A 27,814-nucleotide genomic window follows, 5' to 3' on the forward strand; every position below is an offset into this window, starting at 1 on the left:
CCGTCTGCACTTAATTTATGGATTAGACTGGCACGTTGTTGGTGAGTTTGTTTGCCACAGAATTAAAAAGGCTTTGGCTCCATGCAGAAAAATGAGCTAATGATGAATCCTGTGTGAAGGAGCAGCAGCACTGACCTGCTCTGGACTGTCACAACTGGGAAGATGTCTGGACACTGAACTTGTTTCTGCATGTTTTTGGTCCCAGAAAGGTCGGCTTGCAGGGAATTTAACGCAGAGTAGTGCAAAACAATACATTTTATTTGTTCACAGTTAAACACAAGCAACTGCCTTGACATTTTAGAACATTCTAATAAGGACAGCAAAACCTCCTTTTGGTTTAAGTTCTCTTTAGCTTACGATTGTACCATTTCCTCGTTTTTCATATTTATGGCATTTAATGTGGATTGTTTAACATGCTTACAAAGAGCGAGGCAGGGAACAGATTAACTTGACAAAGACAGCAATTTTAGATTTAACTAAAAGCAGTCAGTTAAAAAAATCTGTTTCCACTTCACTGATGGGACCCCTTCAAACAAACTGCAAGTTAACTACATACAGCAGATCCACGATTTTTAGACTTACAAAAAAAAAAAAAAAAAAAAGAAATAATTGCAAAATTTTGTTCCTCCATAATCTTTGTGGTCCATAAACAAACCGAAAGTGGTTTCCATTACTATCCTGGTGCTAAAATCCTGTTTAAAAGAAGAATAAAGTCACCTTATCAACGAGCTTGAGTCACTGCCAGGGCGTTTTTGTAACCGACACAAAACCCACCTCTCCTCGGAACGCCGGATACACCCCCGGGCTGGGCAGGGCAGGATGGGGAATGAGCTTGTCCAGCATCCCAGCCCATCAGGGCAATGTGCAAACCGTTCCCTCCTGGGGCTGGGATCCGGTGGGGAAAGGGGCAGGAAACCTCCAAATCTTCCCGAAACACACGCTACCACGTTTGCTACCGCTAAGTCTGAGAAAGGCTAAAGACATGTCGACAAAACCAGTCTGTCACTTACAACCAACTCTCTACTCTCTATTCCATGCAGAGTCAAGCTTGGACACAACCACTGAAGTTCAACCTCTACTCTCAGGGCTCCGACTGACCAACCCAAAGGACACGGAAAAATAATTTAAGACAGGCAGAAATGTATTTAGACCCTGGGTGTTACGGAAGAAGCGGAAAACGGGGGGGAAAGTCCTGTCAGGAGCAAGCCAGCACAGTGCCAGCTGTTTTGACAGCCTCGTTCCTATCAGGGTTAAGAAGGGATTTGAACTACAAATGCAAGTGTTCTTGGACTTGATTTCTATGTGAGGCAATTCCTGAACAGCAGCTGCCACCCACAGACTGTTTCAGAGGAGAGGCCACGTGTGAGGGTGACGGTGAAGCCTGATGTGTCCGAGCACACCCGGCCCCAGACACATCCAACATTTAGAACAAGCACTCTGCCTTCCTAACAGCAGGCTCTGCTCTGTCACGAAGGAGATTGAGTCTGACCACTGACAAGCCCTGATCCCAAAATCCTCCTTCACAGAAGGCTCATCATTGACTTGATTAACATCGAAAGGCTTCACACCAGGATTCTGATTCCCAGTTTGAACAGGATTCCTCCTCAGCCTTGCCTTCTGAGGAAGCAGGATGAGGGTGAAGGGCAGAGACCTAGAGCCAAACTGACATTGCTGAGCTGAAAAATGTGCTGCAGCCTGAGCAGAAGAGCACTCGAAGGAAACCATATTCTGAACGCATTCCCAGGAAGAACGAAGCCAATTGCTTGGACTCAACACACGGTGGTCTTGCTCAGACCAGGAACAAAGAGCAGAACTGTGAAGGAGGATCAGGCAGCACATTTCTCTGATTAGAGAAACAAATCCTCCTCTGCAGATCTTCATAAGCTTGCAATTCTACATCCAGGTTCTGCATGCTCTCCCTACTTCAGTAAAGCTTCCTTTTCCCTCTTCTCCCACCCCAATTGCTTTCCCATACAAACCAGTCTGAGGTCAGTAACAGTCTGTCAGGCAAACACTTAAAATACCAAGAAGATCAGAAGCTAGTGTTTTAACAAGTCTTCAGCATTTACGGTCTCTTCTGCATTACAAGCTCCAGTTCCTTTTTGTCTGTTCAAATGTAACTTTCCAGGAAATGTTAAGGACAATATAAACAGTGATCATGAATTAGGGTGAATGAATCATTTTGCAGAGGTACAGTATCTTTAAACATTTGGGTATTCAATCAGACTCCAACTTAATGAAGACTGAGGGATGTGGGACAATGGACAGGCAAAACAGAGACCCTTGGATGAATGCACTGGAAATTCTAGTGCTGCTTCTTTCCAGGATGAAAGGAACCGAAGTCACCTGGACAGGCAGCACAACCAACTGCTCTAAATTGGAAGCTTGCAAGGAAATACAAAGCATTCAGAGTAGACTCACAAATGTTAATTTGGCCTCATATTGCACTCAAGTTCATAAACGCAGCCACTCAACTGGGGACAGGGAGAAAGGGCAAAAATACTTGCAAATGCTACCAGTTGTCCCTTCAAATTAGTACACGCTGCTAAGGACTGAATTGGAGAAAGAAGCAAGAGTTAGGCTGGGCATTTCAATTCCAGACCCAAAAATCCACTTTGCATTCGTTCAGCAGCCTCCTTCCGTTCCTGGCCATCGATCCTGCTCCGCTGCATGAGCCACTGCTCAGACCAAAGAAACATAAAAGCTTTTAGTTAAACTTGCACTCACGCCTCCTGTTCTATGCCAAGAATATGAAAATAACACTGATTGACTATCTTCCTCTTTAACTGTGGTCATGATGAGTTTCATTGTAGTCCATGATATGAAGCTGTCCAACACTGCTTTCCTGGAGCTTGGGCGAGAGGCTGAGGTTATCGGGGCTCGGAGGGGCCTTCGACTCCATGCTTGGATCTTTACATAGTTCAGTCTTTAGAGCATCAGACAGCCTGTTGATGGTCACACCCTCCTCATCACACTGGCTCTCGCTCTTGTTGCGAAATAATTCTCGTGCCTTCATTCCAAGGAAGCTCTTGGAGCTGGGGAGTGAACCTACAGTCAGAGGGACAGTGGATGAGGGCTCCAGCAACACGGATGTCTCCCAGCGACTGCTCAGCCTCTGGTTCTGGGGTTTCTCTGGGGTGGAGAGCTCGCTGCTGCTGCCACCCTTACTGCTACTGCTGCCTCGAGTGCTGGGAGGTTTGGTCTCTCCATTTCTACCAATGGTTTCTTCACTGTTTCCTGCCACTGTATCTTCATTACCACAGTCCACCCTGTTTGGGAGAGAGAGAGGATACAGTGTCAAGGAAATCATAACAACTAAACAGTGGAGAGGGAAACGCTGGCCAAGGCAGCTTACTTTCATTACCTTCCATTTCTGCTACTGAGTATGTACTTCAACAGGTTTCTTTTCATAGTTGTGTGGCAAAGCAGGAGTGACACAGGGTAACCAGAAGTGTCACACACTCAGCTTTGCAACACCCAGTGCTTTAAGTCCAAAACAATAATCCCACAGCAGAATGCAACTGGATCCTGATCTGTTACAGCAAAGGAAGAGCTCTGTACATCTTCCTTGGACTGGAGGTCTTTCCTTTACCTAACCCAAGCACAGTGATCACCACAAGCTGGCAGTGCAAGGGATGACCCTGATGCTGTGGCAGAATTTGGTGTAGGAATAAAGGCACAATCTGAAGGGAAGTACAGCACTACCCAGATGCTTTAGGCAGACAGATGTAAAACAAACACTGAACAACTGCCTAACAATTTGTAGATTAAAGTGAGGTTTCTCTCAAATTTCAGTAACAGTTCAGCTATCTGAGAAGTACTTCATCAGCACTTCCAGTGTTGTCAAGGACTCCCTGTAACCTGGGCAGAGTCCTGAAAAAACATATTCAATCTCAAAAAGGTGGAGCAACACAAATATTTTGGGGTGATGCATCCAAGTGCTAGGAATCCCACAAGGATACCAACATTCATGAGTCCTGCCTATTTTACATAACCACACTTACCTTTCTTCTGCTGCTTCAGCTGCTTCTGTTTTATCATCTTCAAGTTTTTTCAGTAGGCTGCTCTTCTCCAGACGGCCAAACAGATCCAAGATCTCCAGCTCAAATGCCTGTGTGATTCTTTTCTGGGCCTTGTACCTACTTTCTACTGCTTGCAGCTGACCTCTGAACAGAAAAAGAAACCAAAATGTCCAATGTCTCCAGATTCTACCTCAACTATGATAACACATATGAGAAAGCACAGCTAAAATGTTACACAGGAAGCCCCTACCTTGCTTGGATTTTGACATCTTCCAGGTATTTTTTTTGCTCCAGGAAGAGGTGGTCCTTTTTTGCAAGCTGAGATTCCAGTTCAGCTATCCTTTTCTGGGAAGCATCGAGCCTTTGGCTTTGCTGTTGAACACAGGACTTTGCTTTCTCCAGTTCTTTCCGAAAGGCAGCGTGCAACATTTCAACCTCCTCGAAGCAAACAACACAATGTTAAAGCATAATTTGATAGTGTGTTATTTTTACTGATGTTCAGACATGTTTCTGATGTTATAAATAGGCACATTTTAAAGGAGGATAGAATAAAAGCAGCACTTCTAAAAACAGATATAGAAAACTGGCTGTGCTGAGGATGTACACTATTAAAATAACTACACATCACTGGAATTTATTAGCACATTAATGTTCCTTATGAAAAGCTCTTTTCATCAAAGCAAACTTGCCAGTTCTGCACTGGATTAGAATAGACAAACTCCATTTTAAATCCATTTTTTGCAACATGACGTTCATTAAACAGCAGTAAAAGCCTTTTTTTGGCTTATTATTCACCTTCTTTAATTACTTTCTCTCACGCAGAAACAGTTATATTGTTGTGTAATTTACTTGCTTCTAATTAAAAAAAGGTTTCTTTGAAGTCAGGAAGTAAAACCATATGAACCACAGAAGTTTTAGTGAAGCTACTACTAACTTTTAATAGGAAAATGACTAAGTGAGAAGACTTAAGATGTTTGTTTTAAAGCAGCACCTCATGAAAACCAGTAAAATCCTGGTTAAGATCTTTCTCCAGATTCTGGCACTATTGCACTACATTACTTTACCAACCATCTGCTGTCAATTACGTTACAAGCACAGTAGAGTCTTGGCCTTTGGAAAAAAAAATTGCTAAGAATTTATATCAAGTAGCTAAAACTGATCTCAGGTGTACCCCAACCACCCCTTTTTAGCTTTCAGAAGGGGCACTGAAAATATTCCTTAAACCTACAGGGCACACAGATATCTGAACAGATCAAACACAAAATCAAATCCCTGAAAATGAATTTCAGAACAAAGTTATCTGTTAAGTTATGAGGCATTTCCTTCTGAACCCAAGGCTGGGAGATGCTGGGTGATGCCCTCAAGTGAAGCCTCCCCAAAAGCCCTCCCTGCAGCTCTGCAATACCTTTGTAGTGTCTGTGTGCTTGTGCTGCAGCTGCTCCAGGTACAGCTCGTTGACCTCCCCAAGAACCAGCAGCTGCCTGTTCAAGAACTCCATCTGCTGTTGCACTGACTCGCTGTTGGAAAGCTGGAAGGAGAAAGGGAACAGGATCCAACACTGGGATGGATGGGTCAGCAGGAGAGCCACAGCTGACAGGCACTGTGTTCACAGGGGATTTTTACAAAGGAGGGACACAAAGACCAGAATCAAATGCATCCTAAATAGTGTTAAATTAGTTTTCATAGAGAACTTCTAATTTCCATTCAACTTCTGACATAAGATCTCCAAGTTGTCAAGATTTAATACAAGCTCGTAATGCTCAATCTGCAAATTCCTGCTGTGGAAAAAGCAACCAAGATGAGAAGACTCAGAAGCCCTTGAACTGAGTTCAGAGTTTCTTCACCAAAATACATTTTTCTTTGTTGTTTTTGTGTAATTAATATCAGACTCTAAAGAACTAAGCACAGGCTTCTTTCAGAACAAGAAAGAAAAAGCACCTGATGAAAATTATCAGGCAAAAAATAAACAGAAAGACACAAAGGGACCCTGGGAACACTGACTCTTCTTACCTTTTGAGAAACTTGGCTAAGCAGCAATTCAGTGTGACACACCTTGTTGTTGGCCTTCTTCAATTCTAACCTCAGATCTGCTATCATATTCCTGCAGTCTTCCAGCTTGGTCTGTTCAAGTGACAAAAAAATTACTCAGGTTCTGAAACTTCACCAAGGACAGCAAGGGCACAGGGCTGGAAAGCTGTAACCCCCAGCACTGGAAATCAAGTTATACTGAGCCCTTGTGAAAGCCCCCAAACCAGCAAGACACTGCCTTTTCCTATTTCCAAAATTAAGACAGGACAAAACAACTATAAAAGCACTTCCAATTGTGCACTGCCTTACTGTGAATTAAGACAATATCTCTAACAGAAACGTACAGCATTCTCTCAGATATTTCATGCCTTGTTATTAAGAAGGTTATTTTTAAAACCAGTAAGTAGACAACAATTTTGTTCATGCTTCATACCTGCAATTCCTGGCTCTGGTTGTAGAATTCCTCCCGGTCGTGCTGCAGCTGTCTGATCTGGCTGTGAAGCTGAGCCACTATATTATCATGTTCCTCCTGAAACTGGTGGTACCTTGCCTGTTCTTTCTGCAGACTCAGTTTCAAGGCCTGGATTTCCTTTTCCTGTAGTTTCAGCTGATCTTTCTGTTAAGAATCCCACATGAAGCATCAGACAAGGCACCTGCTTATGAGTTAGAACACCTGTCCTAAAGCACCAGCCAAGCAAAGCTGTCCGTTACCAGCAGGGCAGGCAAACACTTTTCCACACACGGAACACTTTATATAGAGCATGTTCTTAAGGCTTTGGGGGTTTGGTTTGATTTTGGCTGAAAAGGAGATGAAATGGTGATAAGAGTGGACAGGCTGAAAACTCACAGCCACATCCAAAGGCACAAGGAGCAGTAACATATTTTTCCACTGCCTCTCATGCTTTCAGCAGGGACTTGGGCTTCACAGCTGAAACAACAGTTCATCTTCCAAAATCTATTCCGAAGTCTACTTTTGGCTCTTGCAGTGAATCACCAGAAAGTGAAACTGTTGATGGAATTAGCTATAGTATGAAAATACAGAATGAAACACACCTAAATCTGTAATGAGACATCCTTCAATGCACTTAAAACTTCAGATTCTATCATAGTGAACAGGAAAAGAACACTGCAGTTTTCAGGTTTTGCTATTATTCCTCAACCGGGGCAATACTTCCTTAAATATGCAATAAGGTGTCTAGCCAGGCACTGAACAACTGCTCCACTAACAGGGAAGCCTTTAACATTATCCATAGGCAAATGCTGGCAGGGGTCAAGTATGAAGGCAGCCACTGATTCAGCTGCCTGAAGTCAATTAGAAACTACAGCCTTTAATGACGGCGCACGAGTCATTCCACAAACACTGACTTCAAAAAGGTGAGAAAAGAGGCTTCTTTTTTAATTGGCCGGACCAATTAACACTGGTGAAGCACCAGTGTGTTTCCATCAGTGCTAGAGCTGGGTCCCTGCTCACCATGGCAGCGTTGTGCTCCTCCAGAGCTGTAGCTTTGATGACTTTCCTCAGGAGCCGGCGGTTCCGCAGGGCGTGCTGCTGCCTCTTGAAGCGCTCGTACAGCAGCTGGTTGTGCAGCAAAAGCAGCTGGTTCCGCAGGGTGTGAATCTCATCTGAAGGGGGAGAACCTGGATTGGGACACAGAAGAGCTTATTGGACTGCACTGGGCCTGTTCCACGCACGGGAAGTGTTTTCTGAAGTAAAAAATCAGATGTAAAAATCCATCTGCTCTATCTGACCTCTGACGCAAACTTCAAATTGTAAACATTTTTCCCAAAGCGACACGTCTGTGCGTTTCAAATGGATTCCTCCTCTTATTAAGGAAAAAAAGCCAAGCTCACCATCACCACAGAAGCCTAAGAGCACAAAACTATGACAGCCACACAAGTGAAGCAGCAAGAAAAACAATCACCAGTTTTAGATTCAACTAGTAGTGAGGAGGTGGAAGGATGTGTTGGATGATCAGCACCACTCTGAAGCCCAGCAGGTCTGAAATGGTCAAAAGCAGAAGTGTCTAGAATTGTGGGGAGGGCAGTTTACACTTTTCCAAGATGAAAAATAGCAGCTCATCTCACTGGAACACAGCTGTCTATCTGCTAAGCAGATGAACCATGACTTAATGGAGGGCACCAGCTTTTGCAGCATTAGTTATAAAAAACACAAACAAAAGGTATGCAGGTCATTGTTTAAGCAAGTCTAATAATAGAGAAACAGATTGCCAAAACACATGAGAAATTTCCTCACCTCCAAAGTGAGTCCAGTCAGCAGATTTGCTTGGCAGAGACAGTCTGAAAAATGAAAATGCAGCATTAAGTTTAAATATAAAAAACACTCTGCAAGTCACTTTAAAATACAATGTGCACCTCAGAAGAGCTTACAGCCTAGTAAAAGTACAATTAAGGTCAGTTGGTATAAAAAGAATATGGGGGAATTGTGCAGCTCCTTTTCAGGCACAGCTATTAAAATTAAGCCACTACAAAAAGGAGTAACGAGAAAGTTTGTGAAGTAATATTTTCAGTCACCTACTTGTTCAGCTCCTTAGTGTGTGCATCTGCTCCTTGCTGAATCAGTCTGTCCAGCACTTCCACGGGAGAAGTCGAGGACATACAGTCATCCTCCTGGGTTCCCTTGGCTTTCTTTAGCAGCTCCTCAGTCTTCTTGCCAACAAAGAGGTAGGCAGTCTTTGGTAATGCAACCTCGAAGAGGTGCTCATAGAGGGGAGGCTGCCCACTCCCAAACACCACCCTTCTTTGTGCTGGTACTTTGCACGGGCTGGGAGTGAGGATACTCGTCTCCCCAGAGGTTCCTTCCCTGTTCCCAGCAGGGCTTTCCCCAGAGCCTCCACAGGGCTTGTCTATGGGAGTAAACGTTTGTTTGGGTGTTTCCCGTGCATTCTCAGGCCCAGGCTTGTCCAGGGATGTTAAAGGCTCAGAGGTCTGGCTGTGTCCCTGCACACTGGAGACGGCTGAGTGGGTTTTCTTCTGAGAGCCTGACAGACTTTCATTTGTGCGGTAAAACGGGGAGTCAAACCCTCCTCTAGGCACCATGTGTTCAGCATCAGTCGTGATCTCCGAGATCTCTTTAGATATTGCATCTGAGGAGAGGGGGGAGCACCATTATGCACCTTGTATTTCAGCATTACAGACATTTCCTTAGCCCAGATGTAGGTAAGGGTGACAGGCATTACCTTCCTCTCTGTCCTTTTCAGCGCTGTCTTCGAACGACAAACCACCCAAAAACTCTGCGAGATCACTTAAGGTTACTGAACTTTTACTACTGGGTATGTCTGAAAAAAAGGAAAGGAAAACCAAAAAGTTAGTTGTTCAGGTGCTGTTTCCTCCAGCCTTAGCACAGCACAAAACACAAGTCTTTTACTGCTGCAACATCCTTGGAATAAGCTTGTGCCTCCTTCAGATGCTTCCTCAAAGGAGGAAGTTACTTGACTGCTGTTCCATTCTATGTGGAAACCAGGTTGATCAGTCACAGGTCAGCCCTGATCCCAAAATGTAATCTTGTAAGCTTAACATTTGCTATTGCACAACCTCTGTAAGGATGTGCTGTTTGCAATTTAACCCATTAAATAACCAGAATAAAAAAGGTGGTTCATGTGCAGCGTGGCTGTACTTCCACCTTCACATTAACCTCCCTCCAGCTTCTGCTCTGGCTCCACAAGGACACAGCACTTGCCTGAATAAAGGAAGTTTAGCCATCTGATGTAATACAAACTTGCCAACATGTGGCTACTCATCAAAACTCAGAGAGAGCTGCCAGAGGGGTACACCCCAGAGCACCCAGGACAGAAACCTCACACTCAGCTCAAGTCACAGAACAGGAGCCCAGGGAAAAACTTTGCCTGTTCTTAACTTGGAATTCAGAAAGTTCAGATTCCAGCATTCCTACACGACTACACCAAGGAAAACCAGCTTTAAATTTCATTGTCATCTCCACTTTGAAGGCAGTAAAGATTCACAGCACAGAAGTCTCAAAGACAGTGCTAAAATCCCTTCCTACAGCTGTCACAGATGTAGATGACAGAGAATGGAAAATGGAATCTAGATTTACCTATTAAAAGTTGAGTTCCTCAACCATCCACTGCTGATTTCAAAATTCCACAGGACTTTAATAAAAGGTTCAAATACAGCAATACAATTGTAGATAGGAAACAAAGTTTTTCCAAAAGCCTTTAAAAGGGAACATCATATCTATCCTTACAGTTTGATCCAGACATAAAACTGACTTCACTGAGTAAGACTTCATATACAACTTGCTGCTTCTAATTAAAAAAATTCATCCTCAAAGAATCAGGTTTTATAAAAAAATAAATATCCTTTTCCAGCCTTCAGTGTAGATCTGTATATTTAAACATGCATAAGAATGCATGAGAGCCAGGTAAAAAAAAAAATCTGCAAGCTACTTTTCTGAAGGTGAATGGTTAAAATGAAATCAAAAGCATCACAAGGTTTTAAGTTGAATCACAGTTAAGGCAGGATCCTGGAACTACAAAGAACTCGGGGGGAAAAAAAAAGATAAAAACCTGTGGAAAAGTGTTTGGGAATTGGAACATGTGTCAATAAAACCCAGATTTGTTTACAACAAGTAATGGGGAGAGGAAAATGGAGTTTACCCAATGATTTATCGCTGTTTATGACATTTTGCTGTCGGTACAGTAAAGGCCTCCCAGGATCTGGTTTGTCCTCCTGAAAAACAAAACAAACCCGAAATACATTACTTGCATTAGGTATTGTTGGAAATAAACCTCTTGGACAGTTTCACAGAAAGAACTTTACTGCAAACAGATGGCTTAAACAGCAAACCCATGTAAGAAGTCTGAAAACTGTGCAACTGGAAGTGGCAATAGTTGTCTAAACTTAGAAGAAAATGAGTTTTTGCAACGAAATGCAGCATTTTTTATGAACCAGTCACTCTGATTTTTTCTTTCTCAGTTATGGTCACTGCATATAAGGCAAGTCAATGAAAAAAAACCAGATTAGTTTGGCAGAAGAATTTTGTAATACCTTTTTAGGAGGCGTGGCAGCAGCTGAAGGGAGTGAAACATGCACAAAGTCATCTGAAGTGCAGGGTGGAGGAGGAGATGTGGCTGGTGTTCCCAAAGGTGTTCCTTTCCCCCCTGCTGAAAAGGAGCACAAGTTTTCTCAGCAGGCTCCCCCTTCCTCCTTTCAGCTGATTTATTTCATGTGAAGAATTGTATGTTTAAACACTATCTCAACCATTTACTTAAATCTCTCTCAACTGTTTATCAATATGAAAGTGCACAGTTTCCAAGAGGCTGCTTCAGACTTTGGCACTGAATTCTTGCATTTCCCCTCTCCGTGTTTGCATCAGCATTGCTCTAAATGAGGAGGTACTGAGTTCCCAGAAGGCACAACTCAAGCCTATCAAATGGCATGGTGTGGCATCATTCCCATTTAAGAAGCTGACAGTAAAATTTAAAGCCAGAAATTTCCATTATGATAAACCTTGAAAGCCTAAATTCCAAAATTCAGCACGTACCAGAGGTGCCAAAAGCTTTGCTGTAAGGTTGTGATGCAGACTGGGATGACTCTGATGTGACAACTCCAGGGGAAGTGGGTGGGGTGGTCATACCACACACTGCAGAAGGGCTCCAGATGGTGACCTGTGCCACAGCAATAAAACACACATCAGAGCTCAGAAAAGGAACACGGGAAACACCCAAATCCAGGCTCTCACACAGGAAATCAGGTGGGGATTAAATCCAAAACGTACACAAAGCACTGAAGAATTCACAGCACTTGTCAGAAATGTGAATTTTTAAGGCTGTCACGAGAAACTATGGAAGTGCAAAGTATGAAAGGTTGCTGTGCTTCATCTTCTGCTTTACCTGCTGTGGCTCAGTTGACAGCCTCGAGGACTGTGGGCTCAGGATCTGAGGTAGCTGCCCTGGCATTTGTGATAGTGTTAGCCGAGGAGTGGAGTACGGGGTAGAAGTCCCTGAAAGTTTTAAAAAAAATAATGAATTAAAATTTAAAAGTATCCAACACATCAAATACAACTCCATGGTTTTTCTGGCTAGGACTTAAAGGTTTTTAACCAAAGCATTTCAAATCCATTCAAAACAGACATTTGTAGGTAGCAAACAAGAGACTTTTCTTCCAGCTTAAAGAAGTATCTATGGAACATATTGCATACAACAGCTTTATTTTTTAGGGTGGTTTGGTTTTTTTGGGATGGAGAAGGCAGGGGAGGAAGAGGTAGTGGAAAAGCAATTTTGTGAATATGTACAACACATGTATCTATATATGTCTTTTTTTAAATGATGGGTTTTTTTCTGGTGCCTAAGAATCAGACTGTGTGGGATAAATCAGTAAGATTTATTTTTTTTTGCTCTAGGGCCAGTTTTCCTCCAGCAATTGAGTATTGATTAGCCATCAGACAGGTCTTACCATAGCTGCTCTGTATGTCAATGTAAGAGCTGGCACTGGGGTCAGTTTGATGATGTTTTAAGCTTGTGCAGAGTTTCCGAGACACAGAGTAATAACCATCTTCATACGAGGCTTCTGCAGGGTCCAGGGAGATTTTGGCACATTCTATCACAACATCATGAGTTTCTAGTCTTTTCCACCTGCAGACAGTTTTTGGATCCAAAAGAGTAAGTTAGTCAATGATTATTAAAAACAAAGAGTCCCTGGACATAGGAGGAATTGGCTTGTAGGATGGCTCATTTGTTCCAGACAGCTTTGCATGCTCCCAGCCAAACTGGAACAAGGCACCACACAGAAATTGCAACCAGATGACTTGTAAGAGGGGGTCTCAAAGAGGAGACAAACAGCCTGGACACAGAGATCCACAAAGGTCTGCCATGGAGCACTCTGGAAAGGAGGAACAGCATACGAAGACTTGGTTGATCCTGAGCTTCAGCAGCTGTAGAAATCAGCTCAACTAGACTCAGATGTTGGTAGTCAAAATTTAGACATGCCAGCAGTGAGGGAATCTTATATTATTTAAGCAAACACCGTCTGCAATGCCAGTTTCAGATCTGTGATTTTCCTCCCAAGTTTGGGGAATGTTTTTTAGGGTTTTATATCATATTACTACCTCCTTCATCCTGAAAACTATTCCTCACTAAATCAAGCAGCCAGATTAGATCCACCCAATATTTTCAGGGGATGGAAGTTCACTGTAAAGAAGAGAAAGCCCAGAAGGCTGTCTATTAAAGGCTGAGTTGGTTTTGAAAGTAAGATATTCTATGTCCAAGATACCAAATCAGAAGGCTTCCACTGGTAGTTTTGTGCCAATTTTGTGCTCCTTAGTGGTGCCACCCTCCCCCCTGCCAAACTGAGCATTGTGACATTCAATGGGTTCCCAGTTAGGAGTGATTTCCTAGTGGCTCTGAAAAGCAGGGCAAGAGCACTACAGTGCAGCAACAAGAGTCAAATTCTCCTCTTCAGTGGCTGGGCCTGTGGAGACAAGAGAAAAGCAGCAAGTGGTGCTGCTGCAGGCAAATGAGCCTATTGCTAAAGAAATCTAATACAGCTGATAATGTTAAGACATACCTGTTAAAAGAACTGATCTGTTAAATGAACCAATATCTAGGTACCAAAACAAGACACACTGAAGCCATTTTAAACACTGAAATCCCAAATACTTCAACAAACCAAAAGGAGTATGACCCAAACCTTAAGCCAATGAAGCGTGTCCTGGTAGATTCACTTTATTCATTATAAGCAAACTCTTAGAACTTTATGAGGATGTTTGATCATCAAGTCACAAAAACAAGACAAAGTCAATTGTTTAGTAGAAGACAGATTCCATCCCAGACACAAAACGAATTTAGAACCCCAACACTGCTGTTAATGGCCTTTCACAACAGCTTTTGCTTGTTCATCCAGCTGTAAGCTGGGATGAAGAAAGTCTACGTGTTTACCTGGTGTGCCTCTCAATCTGGGTGGCAAAACACCCTGGGCACACACTGCTGCTGACACAGAAAAGGTTTTGCTGCACACCTGCAATAACCTCACTGAAAGCTGCTCATTTAGAGCCTTTCCTATGAGCAGAGTGAACATATATATATATATATACCTTCGTGGGTCCAGTTCATGGTCCTTGGATCCAGTCACCAGCTCTGGATGAATTCGCACATGTTCCATCATTGGCTGGGGGAGAAGAGCAAGAAGAGGGATGTGTTATCAGCACAGCACTGACCTGCACAAAACTGGTGAGAAAACCACTGATCCCAATAATTCAGAATGTTGCATTTAACAGATAAAGCTAATTCACATCATGGCTTCAAGAGTTCATCTTGCTCCCAACTGAGCTTTCAGTCCAATTTTTAATCTGTTTTGTTTAGCAGCCCTCAGCTAAACTGGCAAATTTCTGGTATTCAATTGGCAAATACCTGCCTTTATATAGCTATGTGTCAGATATATACACATGAGCAGCATTTTACCTTGACTACTTCTTCAAAGGTCTCCAAGTTTTCCTTCATACTGTAGTGAGAACGCAGAAAGGAGACAAAATTGCAAGGATACATTCCATAGAGACGATGGAAGAGAGCATAAACACTGGCATGAAGATGGACAAGATAAATCTCTGCCACGTGACCTGGAAAAAGTAGTTAAACCTTTTTCATTACATTGGAGGAAAGAACAAAACTCCTAAGAATGCAAACAAAAGAACTTTTAAATTTGAAACGTTAGCTGGGACAAGTCTTCTGAGGTACAAACAGTCCCTAGTGAAACTGTGAAGTCTTCTCAGAAAACAGGCAACACTTATTCATCAGCTCACAGCAAACACAAAAATGGACCATTAATTACAAGTGTCCTGTCATTCTCAAAGCACACATTTTTATTCAAGTTAAAACCCAAAACCCCTCTAGACAGCGAGCCAGAGTTGGTAAGAACGATTTAAAAAGGAAAACTAAGGTTTGTTTTACCTCAAAGGTAAAAACCAAAAGCTTGTATCCACAAAAAGCAATCAGTACAGACTTGAATCTTACTATCCATCTTAAAGTTCCAATCCTACTTGCAATGCAGAATTGCTCTCTAAATAGCATCTCTATGTGCTTAACACAGCATTTGTTCATTCAGCCATGAGACACACACACAGATACTGCCAGTGTTAGATATCAGACCCCTCTCAACAAATTCAGCAGAGCCAAGGCTGTAAATGAGAAGACCAGTTTTACCAACACTTTCATATTTAGCTGCACGTTAAAATAAACTCTTACATATGCTGATTCTTTCCCCTCCCCATTTAATCTGGGAATCTCAAATTCCCAAATATCTGCCTCAAATGGTAGCATTTTCCCTTCTCTATCCAGTAAGATCAATCTCTGCTTTTCACTGTCATCAGGGTAGCATTTTGGTTCAATGAAACTTCGTGTAGTAACAGCACCACATGGAAGAATCTAAGAGACTTCTGAATTTTGAGCAAAGAACTCCCAGATGCTACTGAAGAACAGAACAGCTTGTGGGCTTAACACATCATTTTCTGTGTTTAAATAACCTCAGACCATTAAGAGCCTCACAAAAGAACTGCATACAAGTCACAGGGACTCTGCTAAACCACAACTGCATGCAACAAAGTTGAAATCTCACCTGGATTCTGCAAGCACCAGGCTGAGAGACGCCCAAAGATACCAAAGAAATCATGAAGGTACTGTTTGCCAGACTGAGGAATCATTGGCAACATGGTTATTAGCACTAGGACACCTGTGGTGAGTACTACTACATCTGTGTCAGTCTGCAAGAAGGGAAAAAACCTGCATTAGTTAAAAGTGTTGAACTTCATTTTTTCCAAGGATGAAGTGAACGCTGAGTCATCATCATGGAAAAAGTTCTCTGTTGAAACAGTCCCTCTGAACCCTACCACAACTTAATGATCCAAGATTACTGCGGTTTTCTTTTCATCCGGAACAACTCCAAGATTTTGGATTGCTGCTCCTACTCTGCTGCTTTCCTGCATAAAGACTTGCCTTAGTTCAAAAGGGAACATCACCACAGTTCCACAACCGAGTAGAAAAATAAAATTACTGGTATGTGAAGCATCTTATGTGTCGCCTTCCTTCCTTTCCAGAGCTGAGAACACACAGCACTCAGAGCCTCAGGAACTGCACATCTGATCAGGGTGTTCAAGGGTGTTGGCCAGTTACCAACACAGGGGTCAAAAGCTTTCCTCTTAACCTGGCTGATGGCTCTGCCTGCTGGATATTTCACCCAGCAATAATCCAACGATGCTACAACGCCTTGGCTTGGACTGTGAGAAAGGGATGTGTCAGTGAAAGCCTTTGGCTACATGGAACAGTATCAGGGAATCACATTTTAGGATAGGACACAGAAAATGTTCAAACTCTTTCCAACTGGAGTCCCCACTTGTTTCCCCAGTTTAAAGCACATTTTCCTTGGTAGTTCCTGTGCTTTGGCAGCACAGGGGGTACAGAACAGAGGTAAGGTGCCACTGAGCTGCTCTTGGATCTGGTATCTCCCAGGAGATATCACCAGCTGCTCTGGTATCTCCCAGGAGCCACCAGGGCTGATGGGACATATTCAGTGTCAGGGATTTTTCTTCCTCTGTATGTCTACCTCAGTCACACATAAACTATTACAGCACATTTCCTGTCCGTCCCAATTCCTCTGTACACATCCCAAGCACTTCCACATCTCTGTTCTACTCCTGCCAGCTTTCTGACTCACTTCACTCCTCTCTCAATCCCACTGCAAAGGGTAGCAGAACTCATCAGGAGTTCCAGTCACAGCACTTGTAGCTGCTCCCTTGGCAGTTACAAATCAGTGGTTTTGTTTTGAAGAGCACTGGCACTTGGCTACATCATGCACTTAAATGTGATTTTAATGTGAATTCTTCACTACCACATTAAATTCCATTACTGACTATGCATTCTAGGTCTCAAAGCATTTTCCATTCTTTATTCACTGTTGCAGTACTGTAAAATGTTATAACTGATAAACTTGCAGATGGGAAAAAAAAAACCCCAAAGCATGGGGAAACAGCTATGTCCTTGTAATCCAGCATGTCTGTAGCTAAGAAGGAAAAGTCTGCTAATTCCAAGGTAATTTCACTATGGAATGAGCTATTGCATGGCTCACCTAAGCTGCAAGTAGAGTACACTACCTTACACAAATTCACAAATGCACAAATTCAGAATGCACCAATGGGAAATTACTGTATTTCTCATTAAGTTCACGTTCAAGACACCCATCAACTTCACCAGGGGCCCTCTTTAACTTACTTTTGAAAAGTTTTAATAAAATTTCCTAACTCACAGATACACAGTGACAGTGGGTTTTAGAAACACGACTGTCAGCAATAAAAGGATCAGCACAAGGTATTTAGCTCACATTAATTCCACTGTGGCTTAACTGACACCAAAACACAAATCAAATGCCTTGCATTGCAAGTATGTACGTTTACATCAGGTGTTTTATGGACAACACTGAGAGTTCTTACCTTGAGACATTTAAGTAATGAAAGTAGGAGAGGTGCTTGAGAAAGTTTATGTTTCCAAGATGGTTGTCGTCTTATCACATGTCCCAGCAGAGAGAGAGTGGGTAAACGAGTAGCAGCTTTGCCCATATAATCATTAATTTTGTCCAGTAGATGCTGATAAAGGGTTTTGCAGAGAGTGGTTGAAAAAGGAAAGGTATTTACATTTAATTGCTGTATGTTCTTTTTCACCAATCTACATTCAGCAGTTTGCCTTTGTCAGTGATGGAAACTATGGGCATTTTACAAAGACACGGGATCCAAGAGGAAATAAAACCCAGCAATAACTGTAAGAGTGCTGGTAGACAAATGCAAACTAGTCAGTCCAGAAGTCACTGCACTTGGAAATGTTTATAAGTAAATAATGAAAAACTAATCTGGTCAGCAGCCAATTTGTTGTGTCATTCCCAACCTATTTAAAAATCCTTACTTGCTCTCAAAATATCCATATTTGTTTTAGGCCAACACATCCAGGACTGACCAAGCAGCAGGAGCATTGCAAAGAGACAACATCAGTCCTCAGAAAACTTTCCTTTATAGAGGTTCTTTGCTTAATTGGGTCAGTTTAAGCAACTCAAGAAACGGAGACCTTTGAACTTTTTTTAAAGCTTAACTACTCTTACTACAGAGATACTACATCTCTACAGCAAGGTAATTCTACACCAGCCCAGAACCCCAGAGTTCTAAGAGGTGCTATTTAAAGGCTGCTCAGTGCCAGGCTAAAATCTGCCATAACATTATAGATTTGTTTTTACCTTGTCATGAGGCTCTTGCAGCGTGGACAGGATATGCAGTGCCTGCTGAGAATTGGTTTCCAAGTAATAGTCCACCAGGTTGTTGACAAGCATAGGCCCACGGTCTGTCAGTTTGGGGGAAAAAGGGAGGGAAAAACCTCTCAATGCACTAAAAACTAAGCATTTGCTACAGGGACATTGCAGAACTTTTAAACAACTATTACACAACTTATAACGTGAAGCAGGACTTGGTGTTTACCAGACCTTTGGGAAAAGGAGACCTCTCGACTACATTTCCTGGTTCCAAACCACTCCAGCAATTGCATTTGGCTCAGGGAAAGCAACCATTTATTGTAATAACTAACAATTACTGTCTAACCTGAAAAACCTACAGGCAGCTGAACTGCAAGGGTATCTTACCCAGTACAGGTAAAGAGTTCAGGAGTAACTTTATGTTCTCTCCCTTCAGCAGATAAAGGAGAGCAAGTTCAGGGACAAGGACACTGGTAGAGCTCTCAAGCTCTAAAAAGGCTCTGTCAGCACAAGTGATGCCTTAACAGCAGCAATCACTTTTCAGAAAGTCTGGGTCTGTTTTGTTTTGCTTTGTTTTGTTTATTTTTTTTGAATTAACAAAATCCCACTGGTTCTCATAATGTGGATGCCACCTAATTCTTTCTAGATACACTTGACAAAGAAAGTTTCATCAGCTCCCACTTGAGGCTGTGCCCCAGGAAAAGCCAGTCATCCTCTAATAGTATTTTAACAATTACATAACAGACCTTCCAGAAGCCATGCCATTAAGCAAAATGAACTGAAGAGAAGCTTAAATCCTTAAAGCAATTTCAAACCCAAGTATCAAGGAGTTTCTTTCAAGCTGCATTTGCAAAGGCAGGGTTTGATAGAAAAAAACCACATTATTCTACCTTTACTGGTGTAAAAGCAAAACCCTTCCTGGAATTACATAAAAGCATACATACCACAAACGAGATTATCTTTGAATGCAGCTGTTATATCTTCCAGGACACCCAGAATTGGAGAATCCAGCATTGAGAGGAGCTCACCAACATTTCCCTGCTGTGCCATGATGCACGTACTGACATGAATGTGGAGGTTAAAATTTCAGGAAGTTCCTCATTGGTGTCTCTCTACCAGACTAGGAGAGAAGAAAAAAAACCAGATGAATGAACTTTTCCTTTTCCATCTTAAATCTCCCATCTCTCCTATTTCTTTTCTGCAATATTGCCCATTTCACACTGAAAGGATTGCTTGAGTTTGCACACCTGCAATAGAAGCTGTAAGAGAAGAGTTTCCAAAAAAACAATGAGTTATTAGCAGGGTTTTCTCCCCCTTTTTCAAAAAGACATTAATCTGTTTTGCAGAAGACCTTGGCAATCATACCTAGACTGTCAGAGCATTCTCTTACCATATTTTTTAATTTGTTCTCCAGCTTAGTAAACTAAGGCTAAGGTCCATTCCTCCATTCCTGCTTTCTTACAGCAATTCCTCCTCAAACCACCTTTCAAGTCCTTTGCATAGTGAACTAAACTCTGGAGAAAACACACACCTCCAGATCCTTCTCCAACCCTGTGACCAGATCAGGAATTTGCTGCCCTGGGCTCTGCATTGTTTCACACCAACAGATTTGGGCTTTAAGACTTGAAACATGGCCAAGCTGCAGCTGTTGGGAAACTCAGTCAGGGTCACTGCAGCTGCTGCCCTTGGCCACCCTGGGCACACCAAACCACAGGCTGGGCAGCACAACACACCTTCTTTTCACGTGTGTGAGTGGTGAATGACACACTAAAAACTCTGCAGTGCAGAAACTGTGTAGAGTATTAAAAGCAACAGTGTGCAGATAACATGACTGGCCAGGTCCTCAGTAATAAGTGGGAACAAACCTGAGCCTCTTCAGGCTTTTGAGATGGCTTCTTATGGCTTCTTCCCATGTCCCACCATCAGAGGGATTCAGGTGTCACATCTACCTACCACAAAATGCATTTTTTCTTCATCCATAAAAATCCTGTGCTGAACCTTTTCCAGTGGCAGAAAGAATCTGGTGTCACATCACACCTAATTTTATCAGCAAGGGTTTCTTTTCCCTCCTGTTTCCAGCCAGCACACATTGTTCACTTCCCCCATGGAAGGCAAGACTGACACGTCCCAAGTTTACACACAAAATCCTTTTTTTTACTGCAATGGTTTATACAGCACCTGTTCTGTGGACGAGCTGAGCTTCTGTCTGCAGTGTTGTCAGCCACACACCTTTCATGATCACTAATAAAGAAAAAGCAGGAAGAGGTCAAGAAAAGGCACAATTTATTTTTTTGTGTCTAGTCAGAACAGCATTCAGTTCTTTACAGATGCACCTCATCCCTCCTGCATGAGAAAAGTCAGCCCTTAGTCTGAAAAACACCAAAAGGTGTTGCACAGCTGCCCTTTCCAGAACTGTCCACAGGTTAAGCTGTGCAATTGCCTCCAACTAGATGGTTTTCACAAGACTCTAGTTTTGTACTGTGACCCTTCACAAGCTGCTGAAGAGCTGTATTTATGATAAGTAAAATCTTACACACAAAGAATCCTCCTCTATTCTGAACCTAGAATAGTTAATTTAAGCCTTTAGATTCTAATCAAAACATTGTTAGGCATTAGCCAAGGACCACATAGCTCAGTGCTCTATTTTAAATAATGTTCTAATTACTTATAGACATATTGCCTTCTTGAAAACTCACACTTAACAATGTTACTGGCCAGCAGGAGTTAACGTGGCCACCAGTAAACTTTGTCATTTGCAACATATCACTCTGTAGTTGCAGAACTGCCCAAGGTCACTTCTCTCAGTGCTACCAGACATCAGCTTACTTAATCTGGCATGGATTGCAAATTCAAAGGTGATAATATGGCACCACTCTCACTACAGGCATTTCAGTAGGGACTGACTTGCTGTAGTGTTCCAGTAATCACCATTTCAGGACACAAAACACCCCACCCTCAGTTTTCAATGGTCACAGTCCAAATAAAAGCTCATGTACAAGCAGCCAGCACAGTCTGGTCACTGAAGTGTTCAGATTTAAATGCTATTTTTTTCCAAGCCTGATGCTGGCAAGACCTTAAACCTTCAGACTTAAAACTGGCTGGTGGTGTAAGCAAGACTTACAATAAAAAACCAGCAACCTGAAGTGGGGGAGAAGTTACTTTTTGCTCAAACCAGAATGGATTTACAAACTATAGATTCCACAAAATTAGAGCTGGGATTTGCTGTGGTTTGGGGTTCTGTTTTGTTTTTTTATTTCTCTACATTGTGCAGACTCCCAACTTCTTCCTCAAAGCACTTGCTGTTTAGAAGACAAACAATGCCCAAAGAGTGACACCATCCTTTCAAAAAGTTTGAAGCCACTCATCCGTGCAACCTGAGGAGCCAGCCTTCCACTCTGTTACTCCTTTTCAGGAGTCAGATGCTTTTTGAGTTTCTAGTAACTGTTATGACATTGAATTGACTCAATGACAGTTCTACTGAGACACTCAGACTGCACTCAGAGGGACGTATGGAAAAGCAGCTCCCTACAGAGAATCTACTCCTTTATTTCTGACAACACCACCTTTGAGACCAAAAAGGCCTTACTGACACAGATCCCTCCATTTCTATCAGGACACAGTCTCAGCTATGGTGAAGCAATAGATTCACCAGCTCCCTAAGCAGCCTGAATTAGTTGTTTAAAGTCTTGTTAACAAAAGAGAGGCCTGACCACACCCCCAGGCCAGCTGCAAGCAAAACCTGTTTTGAGAATTAAAGCAGCGTGAACACCGGTCTCTGTGTTTTTACCCCATAAAAACCCTGTCAACACTTTTTCTCTTTGACCCCCCACCCCCCACCAGTGAAAAGAACACTTTTATTTCCTATTTTCCTTGAGTAATACTGTTATTATATTATATCTTCGTCACACCAGTAAAAACCTGGACAGCAGGTTTCGCTCATTCTGACACAGGCGGAGGAAAAGCTACAGCACGAAATCAAGAAACACACCTTTGGAGACCCTCTGGATGGGGTCTGGAAGTCAGGTTCAACAACACACTTGCAGACAGATGGGGAAAAACACCAGTTGAAATGTTGAGCAGGTAAGAGGATTTGTGCCATTGTGCTGGCACGAAACAAAGGCTGCCATCAGATAAGAGCAGGGCTGATAACCCAGCTCGGTCCTGATAACAACACACACGGAGGTAACGGATCATTTCCCAAGCTCCCTCAACTAAAACAGATGGCTGGAGTGACCTTGTGCCAATAAATCCAGCATCGTTTATTTAAACGTGTCAATCAAGCCCTGGAGTACCTTAAAGTGGAGCAGTCTCCACTGCAAAAGCCCATATTTGAAATATTAATAAAAGTATTTCAAACCACACTCCAAACCAGGACAATACTACACACAAATACTTCAATAGGTGCAACTTTATCTGTTGAAGTTACACTAAACCGGTATAAAGTTGTCCCCCCACTATATATAAATAATTGCAATTTTAAAAATTAAATCATAGGTTTTTCAGTGCAGGATCTCCTCTAAAGTGAAATTCTAAATAAGACTGAGATCCTCTAATCACACTGGCTCTGCTGTGCCCAACACAAATGAACAAACCAGGAAATTCCAGCAACAGCCTTAAATCTCATCCCACTTTTTTCAGCAAAGACAGCTGAGTAACTACTTTACAGGCAACAGGCTTTTAACTCCAGTCAGAAAACGCTGTGTTCTGGCAGATGAAGTTCAGCTCCCAGGGGCTGTGGTGTCAGAATGATTTATCACAGTCCTACCAGGAATTTGGGATGTGATTTTCAAATCTTGTAGATAAGGACAGGGCAGGTTAAGGGACTTCCACCACCTTGTGAAACAGCGAGATCCTCCACTGGATGCCACAGTAATTTTTATCTGGAATTGATACATCTGTGGTGAACAGGATATCCCTTAAATCTTTACAGTATCATATCACAACCACCTCTTTCTGCTCAAATACATAGTTACAAGATGCTTCCATCCCTAGATATTGCAATCATTCCCCATTAGAAGAAATTCCACATCCCTGCAGCCATACTTGGAACTAACAGGATTAGAACGAAGTCTGTAAGTTTTCCATGTGTTTTGATTCACTGACTCTTCACTAACTTTTAAATTAGTTTTATATGAAAGATCCCTGGCACTTGGTTCATAAAGAGTAAAATAAATCTGTTTAAATACCTTTTGAAATGCAACATTTTCATTTCACTGGAAGACATAGCAGTAGCACTTCTTATATTCAAGAGCTTTCATTCTTATATTCAAGAGCTCTCATAAAGACAAATTTTAGTAAAAAGTATTAATTTTAAGTACCAATACAGCCTTGGAGCCAGCTTACAGAAAGAAAAGGAGAAGCCAACAAGCCAAGAACCAATTTTAAATTGGGTTTTTTTCAGTAGCTAATTTAACCACAACACAAAACAGTTTAAGCTACAAACTCGAGACAAAGGCAAGGACTACAAAATTATTAATTGCAGAAGGCTAAATAGAGAAAGAAACAGCAGAGTATTCCCAAAGATTAGGACTTCGGTAAGTATTTCTGTCAAGAGAAGATGTTCTTCTGTTCAGTGTATTTTTATCTCAAGCCAAATGAAAAAGCAGCTGGTAGTGCCAGTTATGCTGCTCAGAGGGTGGGGAGGAGGGGGACACACACCACAAACACACCCTCCTCCCACAACACCCTTTGCTGCAACAACACACAAATCCACACACCAGAAGCACCTCTTCTGGGGGTGGGGGATCAACACCAGCATTTTATCTCTCCTCATTAATCATAAATTAAATTTGGGGCTGGCAGTGAATGGTTATTCCCCCTCCCCTTCCAAGAGAAAAGGGGGATTTCACCACCATGAGAGCAGAACCTCCAGACTTACACTTTTCCACCTGATTTCAACTGCAGGTAAGGTCAGCTCAGGTGCTCAGGTGCTGCTTTGGCAAAAGCCACGAATGAGGACAGAAGGATTTTACAGCAATTGTTGTTTCCAAAGAAAAATTCAGATTGGTAGCACAGCAGTCCTTTTCACTCCAACCTTTGAAATGCTGCTCATAAAGGATCAAGCCTCACCCCCTCCCATCCAACACACAAAATCAAAGCCTGTTTTAGGTTTCCTAACAACACTCAATTTTATATTTTCCCCACAGTTAAAGTAAACACTGCCATCACAGAAGTGACATAAGCAATGAATGAAAAGTGACAGCAGGGAGAAAAACCACTGGTGTCCCAGGAAAGCAAGCAGCTGACTATTCCCTTTCTCACCACCCAGGAATAACAACTCCAAACCTCTGTTCAAACTGATCACTACAATTGACAGTACAATCAATTTAATTTATTTATTCATTTTTAAAGAATGAAGGTGTCTGGCTTCTAATAACAAATATTCTTCTGGTTATTTTAAGATCTGATCCAAGTTCCTAAACTCAGTAATTATTTATAGTTATAACTCGATATTAAATACATTCACTTTGTTACAGGTGCTTAACTGATGTGGGAACAGGAAGATCACAAAAGTCCAATAACCCCAAACAAAGAGAAAAAACTCATACTCAGCGATTTTTAAGATTTTCTTGACTCTCTGCTGTGCTAATACACTATTGCTAATTGCTACTCATCAAATTTCTGTCAGAGGGAAAATTGTTTAAAAGTAACCCATGTCTAAGAAAGCCCAAACACGGCAGGGCTGACACCTCACCCTTTGGCAGGAGCCCTGTTAACCAGCCAGCTACTAAATGGAATTAGGGAATTATTTCATTCCTTCCACCCAACTGCACATATTAATAGCAAATAAATAAATAAGAACAAGCCCTGGTTTTCTGTACCAATGTAATTAACATTACACAAGGAAAGTAAGTCCAACTAAGGAATCTTTTTTAGCTACAAACAGGTGAACAGAAAGCTCCAGGCTTGGCACCAACACAAGCAGTGAGACTCCTAAATCTCTGCAGCACTTTTCTTTTTGCCCCCAAGAGGAACCTTTTAAAATATTCACAGAGTTAGGCAGCAATTCAGCAAACCTTGAAATCACTGCAAACTATCTGATGTACTCACTGAGGCATTTTAACTACTCCAAGAATTAAAGTCAGCAGTACACAGAACAGCAGCAAATGATGTGTAACTGTTAAAGTGAAAACAAAACGTGTATAATGCCCAGGAAAATGACAGCAATTCTTTACTCTTAACGTGCTACCCAAAGAAATGCTTATGCTAACAAAGGAAACATCATTACTTGTCCTCATTATGTTTATTAAACTACATGAAAATAAAATACAGCAGCCACATACCAGATCAAGATCTAAGCTGTAACATTCTTTCTTAAATATCCACCTGTCTGCAACATGCCACAGAATCTGGTCCCTTCCCTGCCTCCACCACCGATTTATTTTAATTTGCTTGTTAGCAGAGAATCCCAGAATGGTTTGGGTTGGAAGGGACAGTAAAGATCATCTTATTCCACCCCCTGCCATGGGCAGGGACACCTTCCACTAGCCCAGGTTGCTCCAAGCCCTGTCCAACCTGGCCTTGGACACTTCCAGGGATGGGGCAGCCACAGCTTCTCTGGGCAACCTGTGCCAGGGCCTCACCACACTGACAGGGAAGAATTTCCTCCTAATAAAGGAAAAGATATCTTTTTCAAATGTAAAATAAACACAGGGGTGTGTGCACATATTCAGCTCGTACAGAGACTGACTGGGAATCACATCCCCAGCTCCTGTCAGGACTAACAAGTAGGTGTCTGGCAGTTGGAAGAATTTCAGGAATCAGTACAAGTCAACATCCCAGCAGTCCAGCTCCAAACAAGAGCCAGGATCCATTTAAAACTACAAATAGCTACTAAAAACAAATATTTGTTCCAACACCAAAACATCTGCAATTGGCCAGTGTATCTCACATGGGAATCCTTTAAAAATGCTACTTTTTTAGCCACCATAAAAGTAAATTTTCAAGTAACAAAGAGTTAAGGTGCCAGGATTAAACATAGCCAGAGATAAAATCATTTTAATTAAAGCCTGTCTCATGACACATTAGATATTCTGACTACATTTTCATCTGGGTAAGTCTGTACAATTCCCCATAAAGGAAATGTAGGACTGGGCTGACCGGGCTGCTAAAAAATCCAGAACAAATGAACAAACAAACACAAAGCAAAAAACTGTTTTACTGAGCAAAGGATTTTAAGCCCCTGATTTTATTTAAAACTTAAAACGTGGTGTAGCTGTTTCTGATAAGCAGAGTATCTGATTGCTGCTTACCAAAGTCAACAGAGATTCATTCCCAGTGTTTGCAGTGATTATTAAAACTTCCAGAGTTTTCCTAGATTCAGTTTCTAGCTGTTCACACATATAAATAGAAGAGGAATTTTTCCACTTAACAGGATCACTTTCAGTAGTGCTTCAATTCTGACCGATTTCTAACAACTATCCCCAGGAGTTAAAGCCAGGAAACTGCAGGATCAGACCACACAAAGAATGAAAACCTGTATTAGCATCCACTGGAAGGTTCTCTGGAAACAGCAGGTCTGGAAACAGTTTTGGAAACCTGATCTCAGTTTCTGGGTCATTTCCATGGGTTTTGAATCATACATTCCTTTAAGGCATGTTCTTTCTTTCACTCATTGCCTTGTAAAAGACTCATTAAAAAGAAAAAACAACCAACACAGAACGGCCAGGAGAGAAGCTCTGACTAAACTGATAAAACAATGACAGAGGCTGCATCCATAGCAAACAAAGGGTGAAAACTTCAGGACTGCAGCCCCGCAAGTTCTTTGTGATAACAGGAAGCAAAATGTTTTACTGTAGAAGTAAACAACATCCTGACTTTCACATTACCTACCCACGAGCAAGGAAATGAGAAAAGCCTTCCTCACCGAGGGGACAGACTTCACCAACTGCTTTATTTAATGCCCAACCCCGGACGGGGGAACCTCCTCAGCGAGTCAGCGACGCAGGGCAAGCATGAAAATCGCTTTTGCAAGCGTTTACTCAGCGTTTGCACGGAGGATGCTGAGCCTTTTCTCGACGAACCGCGCACAATTAAAGGGCTGGTGGGGGGACCCTGAGGGGGGGGGCAGAACCCCCCCAGCCCTCCAGGCAGCGCCCCAGAGCAAGCCTGGCTGGGGGGAAGGAGACGGGACGGAGTGAGGCAGGAAAGTGGACGGAGGGGGAATATCCCCCCTCTGCCTTCCCCATCCCCCCGGCCCCTTCCCTTTCTCCTCCTCGAGCCCTTTCTCCCTGCTCCCCCGCTCGTCCCTGTGCTCTGCCTCCTCCTCTCCGTCCCCGCGACTGCCCGCGGTGTCGCCCGGGCCGTGGGCTGGCCCGGCGCACTCACCTGTCCCTGTGCTCCCCTCAGCTGTTTACCACTCCGGGCTCCCTCGGCCCACAGGGCGCCGCCATCTTGGCCCTGCCTCCCCCTCCCACCGCGGCGCTTCGCCCCTCGGATCCCTCCGCCGCCAAACCTAGTTCCGCCTCACCGCCTCACTCCCCCGCTGGCCGCCCGCCTTCTCCCCCCGT

General features: G+C 42.6%; 1 protein-coding gene across 5 annotated transcripts; it reads right to left on the reverse strand.

Annotated features, from left to right (window-relative positions):
- Positions 1-237: 237 nt before the first annotated feature.
- On the reverse strand, positions 238-27,775 carry TSC1 (TSC complex subunit 1). Of its 5 annotated transcripts, none has more exons than XM_027739350.2 (23): positions 27,633-27,775; positions 20,484-20,546; positions 19,250-19,425; positions 18,294-18,397; positions 17,503-17,655; positions 15,636-15,780; positions 14,486-14,640; positions 14,119-14,192; positions 12,483-12,661; positions 11,921-12,030; positions 11,572-11,695; positions 11,076-11,191; positions 10,685-10,757; positions 9,248-9,346; positions 8,587-9,154; positions 8,305-8,348; positions 7,522-7,688; positions 6,484-6,666; positions 6,033-6,143; positions 5,428-5,550; positions 4,273-4,457; positions 4,005-4,166; positions 238-3,269 (listed from the first exon to the last, which is right to left on the reverse strand). In XM_027739350.2, the coding sequence occupies exons 3-23, from the start codon at positions 19,353-19,355 to the stop codon at positions 2,783-2,785; spliced, it is 3,468 nt and encodes a 1,155-aa protein (XP_027595151.1). In that variant the 5' UTR covers positions 19,356-19,425; positions 20,484-20,546; positions 27,633-27,775; the 3' UTR covers positions 238-2,782. The 5 variants fall into 5 exon arrangements, with proteins under 5 accessions (XP_027595151.1, XP_027595150.1, XP_027595148.1 ...); XM_027739349.2 differs by having other exon boundaries at positions 4,273-4,460; positions 11,076-11,188; positions 27,633-27,774; XM_027739347.2 differs by having other exon boundaries at positions 4,273-4,460; positions 27,633-27,774.
- Positions 27,776-27,814: the final 39 nt, after the last annotated feature.

Source organism: Pipra filicauda, unplaced genomic scaffold, assembly GCF_003945595.2.
Source record: "Pipra filicauda isolate LSUMZ 115617 unplaced genomic scaffold, ASM394559v2 scaffold121_size3267253_pilon, whole genome shotgun sequence".
Lineage (NCBI taxonomy): Eukaryota > Metazoa > Chordata > Aves > Passeriformes > Pipridae > Pipra > Pipra filicauda.